This window comes from Monodelphis domestica, chromosome X (assembly GCF_027887165.1).
Source record: "Monodelphis domestica isolate mMonDom1 chromosome X, mMonDom1.pri, whole genome shotgun sequence".
Classification (NCBI taxonomy): Eukaryota; Metazoa; Chordata; class Mammalia; order Didelphimorphia; family Didelphidae; genus Monodelphis; species Monodelphis domestica.
The window spans coordinates 2,020,721-2,033,205 of record NC_077235.1 but is presented as its reverse complement, the minus strand read 5'-3'; the positions used below and the strand labels follow the sequence as shown (position 1 = coordinate 2,033,205).

The 12,485-nt window shown below is 52.1% G+C and overlaps 2 protein-coding genes across 12 annotated transcripts in view; one reads left to right on the top strand and one right to left on the bottom strand.

The window, feature by feature from the left end:
* KIF4A (kinesin family member 4A) overlaps nt 1-8,589 on the bottom strand; it is a 78,728-nt gene extending 70,139 nt beyond the window's left edge. For 4 of the 7 annotated variants that reach the window (XM_007507606.3, XM_001368376.5, XM_016426808.2 and 1 more), the window contains exons 1-3: nt 3,217-3,371; nt 2,634-2,774; nt 2,414-2,531 (exon numbers count right to left, since the gene is read on the bottom strand). In XM_007507606.3, the coding sequence (XP_007507668.1) occupies nt 2,414-2,531; nt 2,634-2,753 (238 nt within the window). In that variant the 5' untranslated portion in view covers nt 2,754-2,774; nt 3,217-3,371. Of the gene's footprint in view, nt 1-2,413; nt 2,532-2,633; nt 2,775-3,216; nt 3,384-8,319 lie in introns of those variants that run through there. The other 3 variants (XM_007507607.3, XM_007507608.3, XM_056809337.1) reach the window with 3 other exon arrangements.
* PDZD11 (PDZ domain containing 11) lies at nt 3,399-5,818 on the top strand. Of its 5 annotated transcripts, none has more exons than XM_007507604.3 (7): nt 3,402-3,566; nt 3,939-4,038; nt 4,481-4,564; nt 4,823-4,879; nt 5,010-5,108; nt 5,244-5,304; nt 5,484-5,818. In XM_007507604.3, the coding sequence occupies exons 2-7, from the start codon at nt 3,952-3,954 to the stop codon at nt 5,516-5,518; spliced, it is 423 nt and encodes a 140-aa protein (XP_007507666.1). In that variant the 5' UTR covers nt 3,402-3,566; nt 3,939-3,951; the 3' UTR covers nt 5,519-5,818. The 5 variants fall into 5 exon arrangements, with proteins under 5 accessions (XP_007507667.1, XP_007507666.1, XP_056665316.1 ...); XM_007507603.3 differs by having other exon boundaries at nt 3,428-3,566; nt 3,825-4,038; XM_001362792.4 differs by having other exon boundaries at nt 3,428-3,587.
* Nucleotides 8,590-12,485: the final 3,896 nt, after the last annotated feature.

The window sequence follows — 12,485 nt, the reverse complement described above, 5'->3', positions numbered from 1 at the left end:
GAACAAGTAGATGCTCTTGAGTTTAAACTTAGATGAAGAAAGTAGTATCATTTTAGGCTGCATCTAGAGATCCCAAGTACCCAGCACTTGTGTTATGTATGCATGTGTAGGTGACATTGCCTCTGTCCTTGGCCCTGCTAAAACCACATGGGTTATCGGACTCATGTCAGGGTGCTATGTTTCAGGGGAACAATGATAAGCTGCAGACTATCCCAAGGTCTCCTGAGAGATGCCGGACTAACCGCATTTCTACTTTAACAATTATTCCTCTGGTAGATCAAGGGAATGCTAGAGATAATAGTTTGCCAGTATTTAAGGAAAATATTTGACAAACTCTTTCCTTCTATTGCCTTGGAAGAGCTGGACAGTTGTGAGCTAGATTATTATCTATTATTAGTATTATTAGTATTATTAGTATTAGTATTATTATTAGTAGTAGTACTATTATCAGTGAATGGGCCAAATGAATGGGCCAGAGCTGTCATTCATAGATTCCAACGACCACCTTGGAAAGAGATCCAAAGTGGAGGGTCCTGGGAATATGGAATATGGGCTTGGCCCTGGGCTGCAGGATAGTTTGCCCATGACTGGAATCTAGGCACAATGAGGAGCTTATGAAATATACAGAAGACTCAGACAACACCAGTCATCTATCATAATGGTCGACACTTAAGGGTAGCAAAGTGCCTTCCATCCACTAACTCAGTTGATCTTCCCTGCAACCCTGGGAGGCAGGTACTATTATCATCTCCTTTTACAATGGAAGAAAATCATGGCTGAGTGGAGTAATCTGACCAGGGTCACCTAGCCAGTGCCACAAGCTTGGAATTAGGGGCTCCTAGACTCTAGGCCCAGCGATCTGTCCACCAGCTGCATCCTAACAGTGTTTCTGGAATGCCAGAAGGTTTACAGCACTTCTGACATGTATGAACTCATCTGATGTTTACAACCCACCCTGAGTAGCTCATGGGAATGGAGGAGACTAAGAAGCTAGGAGGGAGAGGCATAGGAGTGACAGCTAATACACTGGATGACAATCAGGCTCTGCTAAATCTTGAAAGGCTGGATGGTTGAGTCAAATCCAGTAATATGAAATTGAATAGGGATAAACAAAGTCTTATACTTGGGTTAAAAAAAATCAACTTAAGTATGAAGCAATGTGGCATGGTAGAGAGGGAACAGCACCTAAAGTTTGGGGCATTAAAATTAAACACATATGAGCTATGTTTGTGACCCTGGGCCAGTCATTTAACTTCTCAGCTCGTTTCCTTATCTATAAAATCAGGAGGTTGGACTCAGCCTTTATATCCTCTTCCATTCCTAAATTTATGATCCTCTAAAATAAGGATGCTGTAGGAGTAGACAGTAATTTATCTGAGAGAGCTGGGGATTTTGGTGGTGGATAGTAAGCCTAAGACAAGTCAGTGGGTGATATGATTGGTAGCCCCCTAGTAGGCTGCTTGGTGGTAGAGTACCTAGAACTGAGAAGGTGACAGACAATCCCTCTGTCCCCAGCTCTGCCCAGGCCACCCTCAGGGTACCCCATTTTAGGAAGGAAGACAGTTAGAAGCTGAAGAAATCTAAGAGTGACCCCGTGGGGGAAAAAGAAGAGTCTCCAAATCATGTGTCAACCAAGGGCAGGCAGGAGGCAATTTGGGAACACATGAGGGCTATCTGCTAATATCTGTGGCCAAGAAAGCTTTGTTCCAGGAGGCCAATCAAAACAAGAAGTCACCCAGAGACTAGAGATCTGGGCTTGAGGAGTAAAGAACTCTCTAACAAGGAGTTGTTCCAAGAGACAGCATTATCCCTCACACAGGAGCTCTTCAAGCAAATAGTGGATGAGATAATCTGTCTTTGTCAGGTCTGGGCTCGACCAAATGGCCTCTGAGGTCCCTTCTAATTCGGAGTTAGTCCTAGCTCTCCCATTCATTAACTGACTATATGACTATAGTCAAGCCATTTTATGGTCTTGGCATGCTTCAGTTTCCCCATCTGTAAAGGGATGGAGTTCCCATGCGCGGATCTCTACATGTCTCTTGGAGGTCAACCCTTCGACAACCTAAAAAGAACATAGTAATTGCTTGCTGACTGATGAAAAAGACTTTGGTTATTTTGTCTGTTTTTTCTTTTTTAATCCCTGTCTTAATTCACATTGTATTTCAACTTGTAAAATGACTTGAAGCAACCATTCCGAGGTATAACCTACAAAAAGGAAGAAATGTCAGCACAATAACCAACTAGAAAACACTCTGAACATTGATGGTGTATTTTGGAACAGTCTCTGGTTTTCAGTCACAAAGAGTTAGTCCATCAAAGGCTCAAAGAGATCTCCGGCCTGAGCCTGGCCAATTGGCCCTCCTCTAGTGACTGGAGAGCTATCCCCTAACACTGAGGCAGGGCGCTCCCTCACCTTGAAAGATGCCCTTTATGAGAGGGGCCACTGCTAGGTTGAAAACTTCTTCCTGCTCCGCTGAGGGATCAAACACAAAGTCGTAGGTGAAGCATTTTTCGCCACTGCCAACCACCACCTGGAAGAGCCAAATCCAGACCGGGCAGGGGTGAGACGGGTGATGAGAGATGATGGGACCCACTCACTGGCATCGGGAAACAGGCAGTCCCTCCCCACTTACCTGGGGCTCTCCAGGTACAAAGGAAAGGCAGGTCTGGCAGCCTTCCTCCAGCTCCCTGGGGAGAAGTGGGCGGCAGCGCAGGGCCACCTTGACTGGGATGCCTTTCACCTCTTCCTTCATCGTTCTCTTGAACTTTCGATCCTGCCATCAAGAAAGGCGCGGCCTGAACTGAGGAGGGCCTCCCGGATCCCTTCAGCTTCTTCCCAGCAGCCACCGCGCCTCTTGAAGCCTCTTCATTAGCTCCCGGTTTCCCCCCCCAGACCCCGGCCATCTCGACCCCGGTTTCCCCTACCTGAAGGCCACTCCCCCGTGACGTCACCCAGCCCAATCTCCTCAGGTTCCCCACAAGCCGCGGGGCACCTCCCCGCCCCCCTCTGCGGAAATCGCCCCACCAGCCTCGCGCCTAGCCGGCCGCGACCGTAGCCGCGGGACCTCATTTCTCCCGTCAAGTTCCTTCCGGAAGCCCTCCCCGCCCGTGCAGAGTCACTCTGCGCCTCTGCTGCGGGGTCTCCGAGGTCACTCCCGCCCCATAACTGCGTGCCCCCTCCCCACGCCGCCACGCCGCGTCCTCCCTGCGGCTCACCGGCCGCTGCCGAGGCTCCTTCTTGCTGAAATCCTTCCCGAGGCCTCCTGGGCCGCGCTCGGGCCGCCGCACTTTTTAACCGCCAAGTTTCAAATCGGTCTGGGTGGTGCCAGCCAATCTCCAGGAGGACGCAGTGGGGCGGGGCCTCAGGGGCGGAGGCGAGACCCTGAGCGCAGGCGCGCGCCCGGCCGGCTCTCGCCCCGCCCAGGAAGACGCGGCGGCAGGGCTGGGCTGAGCTCTCCTGAGCTCCCCGCCTGCCGGGGTCCTCTTCGTTTCCGTTTCCGGCTCTCAGTCACCGGCACGGGCAACCGAAAGTCCAAGCTGGCGGTGGCGCCGGAGCCCCAGTCCAGGTGAGGCGGCTGCAGCTCGGGGTGAGTGGTGTCGGGGGCCCAGTAAAACCGATGGCGGGGAAGGAGGCTGGCTCGCTCCAGCCCTGCCCCTGCTTCTTGCCGGCCCTCGCCCACGCCTCGGTGCCCCGAGATGCCCTGGAGAGCTGGGTTCCTCTTGACACGCCTCTTACACGCACTGCTCTCTGAGCTCCACTCTTGAAGGGGTAGCCGAAGGGAAGGGGCTAACCACCTTTTGCTGTTCTGAGCCCCGTTTTGCAGTTAAGGACAATGAGGCGGATGGTGCTCCGACTTCAGAAGGAGCCCTCTCTCGAGCAGCTAGCTGTGCGGTCTCGCCCTCCCCAATTGAATGCCAGTTTCGGTTTGTGCCTTCAGCCCCTCTCCAGACATGGAAGGCCAGATTCCTTATGATGATTATCCGGTGGTCTTCCTGCCCCCCTATGAGAATCCCCCAGCCTGGATTCCTCCTCATGAGGTGTGTTATTGTCCATTTCTTCTGCGGTGGGAGGAGTAGGTAAATGGGGAGGGTGCTTGGAGGAGAGAACAGCCATCGAGTCTACTCATCCTCCCAAGGAGAACAGAGAATTGATTGTAGGGTAAGTCTTAGAATGAAGAAGATCCACCTCCCTGGCCTACTTGGGAACCCTCCATAAAGACCTCTTGGCATCTTACTTTCTCACCAGTTACAACTAGCAAGTGTCGGATGTACTCTTAATTCCTGCCCGACCTGTTCTCAACATGTCTGACCCAGAGGGCTCCCATTTGCCTGTTCAGCTGGGTGATGTTGGTGGGCCTCCTTGTGCCAAAGCCAATGGCTGTTCTCCCTTGTCCTGGCTCCAGAGTGACCTGGAAGTAGAACAGAGGGAAGACCCCTGGAAAGGGAGTGTGATTCCTGGGGGGTGGGCTATGTATTGCAGAGGGTCTACCACCCAGACTACAACAATGAATTGACCCAGTTCCTGCCTCGGACTATCACCCTGAAGAAGCCCCCGGGAGCCCAGGTGAGCCTGTGGAGCAGCCTTTTCTCATGCCAAGTTTGAGTGTTTGCTTGGAGCTGGGCCTGGGGTTGAAGTTTACATAATGCAAGACAGGCACCATTCTTCCCCTGATCCCGGAGACTTGAAATGTCCTGACCACTTCTTTTGTTTCCCATCTACAAGATACAAGCAAACTTTCTTGTTGCTCTTTGATGGGCCTAGATGCTCTTGTCTAGGGCCCCTTCTCTGTTTGACCTCTTTCACTGGATTCTTGTTTTACAGTTGGGATTTAACATCCGTGGGGGAAAGGCCTCCCAGCTGGGTATCTTCATCTCCAAGGTAGGTCATTGAGGGTAGAGTTCCAGTTGGCTTAACTGATGGCAGACCCATTTCTCAGTGCAGCTCCCCCTTCGGTGGGTCATGCTGTCTTTCCTACCCCAGTCACATGGAGCTTTCATGCTTCTGGCAGGTGATTCCTGACTCAGATGCACACCGGGCAGGACTACAGGAAGGAGACCAGGTCTTGGCAGTGAATGAAGTAGATTTCCAAGACATTGAACATAGCAAAGTAAGAGGGGCACACCCAGGATATGGAAAGAGAACCCCCAGCTTTGTTGGCTTGGGAAATGAAGAAGAGCCTGTGGCTGCACTTGGGGGTGCTTGCTGGCCATGCTTCTCCTTTCGCTCAACTTCTACCTTTCAGGCTGTGGAGATCCTGAAGACAGCCCGTGAGATCAGCATGCGGGTCCGATTCTTCCCCTACAGTAAGTATAGGAGTCACAGGCCCTTGGCTCTGGAGACACTTGTTCTAGTTGTTTGTAATTGCCGAGGGGCCTGGCTCATTGAACTCTTCAGCACTAGAAACTGGGAGGAGAGGGGGAGGCAATCTCTCTCCCTGGAGAGAACTGTACCCTGCCTTCCAGTGGGTTTTTCTCCTCCCTAGACTACCATCGCCAGAAAGAGAGGACTGTGCACTAGGAGCTGCACCCATCCCCTGCATGTAAACTCCACCTGGAATACCTGACTGACATAGGAAGCGCCTGGGAAACCCTGCACTGAACCAGACCTCAGCCTGCACTGCCCAGGCTTATACTGCACTTTTCCTCATTTTCTAGATGGGTTTCAGGCCTAGTAAAGGCAAGGGAACCTTTTCAGGGTGGGGAGAATCCCCTTCCTCTGTGCCAGCATTGATCTGAGACAGGGACCCCAATGGAAACCTCCCTGAACCTCCCCCCCCCCCCCCCCCCCAGCCCTAGTGAAATAAAAGGAAAATCTGGATTACTGTTGAGATCATTTGATGTAGGTGGCTGCCGCATTGGAGGCAGGGAGGGAGGAGGGGGTGGTCAAGTTGCACTTTCCTCACCGTGGTTAGGAGGGAGGAAAGTCACTCTAGATATAGCACAGACTCTGGCCAACTCTGCTGAGAGCTCCTGTTTGATTGACACCTGGAGGACTGAATCAGGGGCTTTCTATTCTGAGGGCAATCCACATTCATCCCCAGGCTCCACGGAGGCTAGGCTCACTGCCTGCTGCCTTGACAGTCCCACTACAAGCATGATAGCTAAGGGTCTCTGCTCTGGGACCGGTCAAGGCTCTCTAGGTGCCCACTGGGTTGCTGCTTCCATTTTGGGTACTTCTAGGAGGCCTAGTGTACCTTCCTCAGCATCTGATGACACTGAGCTAGCATAAGCTTAGTGGGGTCAACACAGATCCCACCTTTGCCTCTGCTGTCTCTCCCTTCATACCCCTGCTCCCTTATTCTCCCCTTTCACAGCTGGAGCCAGCTACACAAAAACTTGGTTTCCTACCCACCTGGAGTGTAAACCTGAACAAAGGGGATTCATTTGGAAATGGCAAAAGGGAAGCTGGGGAGAGCAGTGCTCATTTCCCTGGCTGCCTGCTGGCTGTGATGGATTCTTTAGGCCAGTGTTGGTGAACCTTTAACAAGTTGGGCAAATTCAAGCTGTCTGTGAGCCCCCCCCCCCCCCCCCCGGCATTATCAGAGATTGCTTTGGGCCCTTGGATAGAGGGGTGGAACATACAAAAAAATGTCCTTAGGTTCTGGGAAGAGGGGGAATGGAGCAGCTCCCTCCCCCACTGCCAGCTCTGCACACTTGCCATGTCTTTGACAACAAGGCTTTAACCTATTTGCCATAATAGAAAAACCTCTCGGGTTATGAGCACCCAAAGTGCACCCAATGGTGGCAAAACCAAGGACAGAATGATAGTTCCAGCTACCACTACTAGGTTGGTAACCCAAAGAGATTTTTTTTAATGGGAAAGGATCTGTTTGTGCAAAAATATTCATAGCTGTGCTCTTTGTGGTGGCCAAAAATTGGAAAATGCCCTTCGACTGGGGAATGGCTGAACAAGTTGTATATGTTGGAGATGGAATATGATTGTGCTCAAAGGAATGATGAACTGGAGGGATTCTGTGTGAACTGAGACAACCTCCAGGAACTGATGCAGAGCGAGAGGAGCAGAACCAGGAGAACATTGTACACAATAACTGAGACACTATGGGATGATCAAATGTAATAGACTTCGCTACCAGCAGCAATGCAATGATTCAAGACAGTTCTGAGGAACTTGTGAGAAAGAACTGTCTGAGCAGAAATCCAGGAGAAAACATGATTGATGGCTTGTTTATATGGGTATGGGATTTGGGGTTTGGCCTTTAAAAGATTATTACAAAAATGAATAATATGGAAATAGGATTTGAGTTTATGAATCCTATTATGAAATAGGACATATCTAACTCAGAGGAATTGCCTGTCAACTCCAGGAGGGGGTTGGGAAGAGGAGAAGGAAACGAGAATCATGTATCCATGGGGAAAAAAGGATGGCTGGCCACAGGTTCCTGCATCATTCACCTCATCCCATTATTAAATTCACGCTTGGGGTCAAAGTATGTGAGACTGTTGCTACTTTGGGGTCCTGGGAGCATCTGCAGCAGGGATGACATTAGCACAGCCCTCTCTGTCTCTCCTGCCCCTTTCTCTTCTCCCCACCCCCAAGATGCTTACATTCCAAAGGACAGATTAAGGAAAGGCCTGAAAGCTTCTTTCCCAGATACCCCGCTTTGGTCAAAGACAGCAGGAAGGGTGTGCTGGGTACTCTGGTCCCATTTGGAGCCTAAGCGCCACCTCTCCTCCTCCGGAATCAGAGGGCCTTCGAAGGCATAATAGCCTAAGCCTGCAGAGTTGCTAGCCCCCTCCTATCGCAGTAGTTCTGGTATGTGAGGTTGCCAGGCACATGATCTGTGATCTGTTTGAGGAGAGAGGAAGATGGCAGGCTCTCTGTCCGACAAAGCTGTGCCCTGCTTTCCAATGGCATCTCCAAGGTCAATTTGGCCCTGAAGGGTTGTGATTGGGAAAGAAAGTGAGGCTGTCCCCACCAGGTGGCACCAGTAAACAAAGTCCTTTCCCACATCTTCCCCTTCCGCAGTACCGTGGCCCTCTGGGAATCCTTGAAATGAGGGGAATTTGCTGGAGGAGCACTTGCACATCCCTGAGTTGGGGGCAGCTCTATGTAGGTACCACGGTCCCTGAAGGGTCGGGCCTCATCCCATTCATGAGCCACTTGCTACTGCTTATTGCGGCCAGGACCGCCATGGGCCAAGGAGTCACTGTGCCATGTGGCTGGAGTGAGTGCTCAGTGAAACGGGAAGGGGGCGCAATTTCAGAGCTGCTCCAGCCACCCCTGCCACTAGCTCTAGCTCCTGGATCTCCCCCAAGCTGGGGAGAAGCCCTTCCTCCTGCCTCCTTCCCTTTACTTACCAGGCAGCCCCGGAATCCCCTCCCTTCCTTCCTCCTCTCTCTCCACCTCCAGCTCTGGAGTTGGACATCAGTTGCAGGAATTGACCTTTTGGACAGTGGAGGGGGTCTGGCCGTGCAAGGCCAGCACTGGCAACATTCTGAACCCAAGCAGCAGTGTTGTGCTAGCCGAGGCAGCCTTCTTCTTCTGCCCTCCACAGACGGGGAGCAGCATGGGCCTACGGGGAAGGCGGCCCTGACCAACCCGGCCCATGACGGACCAGGCGGTGGGGGCGGGCGTGGAGGGCGGAGGGCGATAGCACGGCTAAAGTTCAAGGCCTAGAGAGGCCCAATGGCAAGCTAGCCCGAGCGGGATCCAGGCAGCAGCCGGGGCTGGGGAATCCTTTCCCGAATTTTTGCCAGATCTCGAGGGCGTGCTCCCATTGGTCCCATGGATGACCCCATCTATGCGGCTCTTTGTGATTGGCCGCTCCAAAAAGCAGGGAGGGAGGGCCCAGCTCGGTTGGCCTGCACACCTCCCCCCCCCCCCATTGTTCTCCAAGCTTTCCCCAGCTTTCAGGTGCCCTGAGGGGCAGCCAGACCAGAAGGGGAGGCGCTGCAGAGTAGGGTGTGCGGGTTGGGTTAGGTTAGGGAGGGAATATGCGGCCACTCCCCCAGCCCTCCTTCTGGGCCCCCTCCCAGACCTGGGTAACTGGATACTTCGGGCCTTCCCTTTGATCCCCTACCCTAGCCATGCCAGGAAGTCGGGCAGCCGATCTCCGGAAGAGCTAAGGGGCTCTGTGTCCAGAGAGACCTGTTTCCACGTTAGGAAAGGGGCTGATAGGACTCAGAGACAGCACGTGGACGAAGGTGCTGCTTGGCCTCATAACCGAACAGGCCTGTTGAAGGCTTCCCATGGGAGACTGGAGAGCCAACTGAACTTTCCCCTCTTTACAGTAAACTCCAAAGAGCCAAAGGTGGGCTGAAATGGAGATGCCTCCAAGGGAGAGAGAACCCGATGCTTGTTGCCTCTTTGATGTCCTGGGTGGTTTGGGTGCAAGACTTGGTGAAAATGACACTCCTGTCTCAGGCTCTCTGTTTTCCCTCCTGTGATGTAGCTTGCCTGAATAGAGAGAGATGGGTGTGTTAAGATGGGGGGAGTGGGGCGTGCCATATAAGACCCCATTTGCCTCAGGAACAGGTTTTTCCAATATATGCCTGAATGGGAAACCCAGAAGGCCTGGTACCCCTGCTTCTCAGCTCCCCTGGGCCAAGAGCCCCAGAAGTACCAGCTCCAAGTGACTCCCAGCACAGCTAGCCTCTCTAGAGCCCAGATGCTAGAGGCCCCAGGCATCCCAAGTCCCAAGACTCTGCCCTTGGGCTTCTCACCTCTTGGGCCCCTGTCATTCTTGTTCCCTACCAACAAGACCATGATGACCTCCCATCTCATTCTGTCCACACATCATGTATGCACCTGCTCATCTGGTAGAAGGTGCAGAGGCCTCTAAAGAAAAGGCTCAGGGAGGCGGCCATTTGGAGGAGAAGAGCTTCCTCCTATCCCCTCCCCACATCGCTGTTCATGAAGTCCTACTTGTTATATCACAAACGATAACAGGCTGACCTAGGGAGAATATGCAAGTAGACAGAGTGCTGGCCTACTCAAAGCCCCAGAAAGTTAACCACCTTCCACAGCTAGACAAAACCGCCGTTCATTTGGAGGCCCAGAAGTTCCAGTATGTAGGGAGGGACGAAGGGGGCCTTTCACCGGCAGCCCTTCAGCTGAACTGTAAAGCAGCCATGAAGATGATCTGGTGCTGGTTTAAAACATTCAAAAGGAGATCACATGAGCCAGAGCAAAATTAGGAGGGAAAGAGCTCCTGCTGAACAGGAGTGGCTGGGAAAGCTGCAAGGCAATTTGGCAGAAATAACGTTTAGACGCCACAAAAAGCTCCCATGAAAGTTTGGCCTCAGCATGAAAGGCGACATCGGTTTAAAATAAGAGGAAACTAGAAGGAGGAATCTGGCCCAACTACAGCATGGAGGAGAATTCTTAACCAAGAAAGAGAGCTCGTGTGATCCAAAGAGGGAAGATGGACAACTGCAATTACACAAAACTCAAAGGCCTTTCTGCTGTATAGGAAGTAGACAAATATACCAGATTCTGTCTGGAGAGACCGTCTTGAAATGCTCTTCAGAGGCCTCCTTAGGAACTGGAGCAGCTTCAGTAGCATGGACAGCTAGGAGGTCTAGGGTATGAGGCTCCATTTGGAATTCGAAAACACTGGTATTCTATGTGACCCTGGGCAAGGAGGCGCCTTCCCGGCTCTGGGCCTCAAGTTTCTTATTGTTCCTAGATAACATGACAGTCTCACTCTGAAACTTTCGATTACCTGCTGACCAATTGCCTAGGTGGATGGTCTTAGACCAGGGGGGAGGTGTTGGCATTGGGTGCCCCCTCCCCCCAAACCGCCCCAATGGGAGGGCCAGCTAGCTTCTGAGATCTTGCTACCTTGAAGTGGGTTTGAGGCAGAAGGGATCCAAAAGAGGAAGGGCCTCAGGCTTCCCCTGAACAGGTAATCTCTCACCTGGCAGGTGTTGTCGAAGCTGTCATACATGAATGGGGTGATGAGTGAGAGAAGCGATTGGACAATGGTGGAGAGATATTGACTCTCCCCTTGGCAGCTCTCTCCCTCCCAGTGTGTCCCCAACCCTTCTGCTGTCTCCCTCCCTCCCTGTCTCTCCTGGCTGTCAGGCTTCCCTCATACCACCTGGCCCTGCTGATTTAGGGGGAGACTCTGGAATGAACCATTCCGCTCCTCAAGGAAGACCAGTTTGAACTTGTGGCCACTGCTCAGGCTGGACTGATCCTGACCATTATCAGCCCCTGAGGGGTCTCCCAGCAGGTCAGTCAGCAAAGGCTTGACAATGGTTAGGTATGGAATGAGTGAATGAATGAATGTTAGGGAGGCTAGCTGGTGGCCTTAGCCAAGACCCCTGCAGGCACCGTGCAAGTGCCAGTCTTCGCCTGGGGGGGGGGGAGAGGAGGGGTGTGCTTGGCAAACCCTCAAGGATGAGGACTGGACGCTTCTGTGCCCAACGCCCCCACCCAAGGTAGCTTCTGTCAAGCTCATGTCTCTCAAGGTCCTAGGTTACTCCTCTGAATATGATAGGTTTGAAGTCGAAGGCCTCAGTGGGCCCTGCTAGGTATGTCATGCTGTGTTCTTCAGCCTCATTTGCGCCCTCTTTTCTCTGAGGGATTAGACTACAGGCTCTCCAAGGGCCTCTCCAGTTTTTTGGCCTTGATCTAGGGCTGAAAAGGGCCCAGGATGTCACATTTAACAGAGAAGGGCCTGAGGCCCACAAAGAGAAAGCGATTCGTCCAAGGTTGCTGCATATAGTAGGTGACAAGAATCTAAGCTCTGAACCCAGATCTGCCTACAAGTCCAACATAATTAGTCCAGAAGAGCAATGACTGTGCCCTACCTTCCGTCCTGTCTGGTCTCACTTTCCTCCTCTGTCACATGAGGGTTGGACCGGCTATTCTCTGAGGCCCTTGCGACTTCAATCCTATGAGTCTCACTGAGGCACAGTCCTTCTCCCCAGTACTGGGCTCAGCTTCCTTCTCTGGTCTTTTGTGATCCAGGAGATGAGGAGTGCTAGCTATTCCCAAGGGAGAAAGAACATGGGCCACCAGATCAACCCTATGGAACACCTAGAAAAGGAGCCAGGAGATTCAGGCTCTAAGGAGGAGTGATGAGCTAAGGTCACACAGGTAGTGCTGGAGGTGGGCTTTAAAACGGAGCCTACGGGTGCCATGACCAGGGATCTTGCCATTTGTTGTGCCCCCAATCAGTAGAACCTCAAAATTTCAGTTAGAAGAGACCTCAAGGTCCCAGAACCCCATGTGCACTTAGCAAGAATGCCTTCTTCAGTGGGCAGTCTCCAATGAAGGGGAACCCACTATCTTCTGAAGTTGCCCATTCCACTTTGGGACAACTGTCGTTTTCAGGAAGTTGATCCTGACCCTGTTCTAAATTGGCTCTTTTCAACTTCCCCCAGGGACTCCTTGTGTGCCTTCTAGGGCTGCCTAAGCAGCCTTGGAGAAAGGGTTCATTTGCCTTTTCTGAGCTGGACTCCATTCAGCGTTCCACATTTCTAACCCTTGGCAACATCGTGCAAGTTCAGAAGTC

Bases quoted from the DNA above. Each gene is read 5' to 3' on its own strand.
- PDZD11 (XM_007507603.3), top strand. From the start codon at position 3,913: ATGCCAGTTTCGGTTTGTGCCTTCAGCCCCTCTCCAGACATGGAAGGC. The intron at 4,565-4,822 runs GTGAGCCTGTGG...CTTGTTTTACAG, and splicing joins AGAAGCCCCCGGGAGCCCAG to TTGGGATTTAACATCCGTGG. The intron at 4,880-5,009 runs GTAGGTCATTGA...TGCTTCTGGCAG, and splicing joins TGGGTATCTTCATCTCCAAG to GTGATTCCTGACTCAGATGC.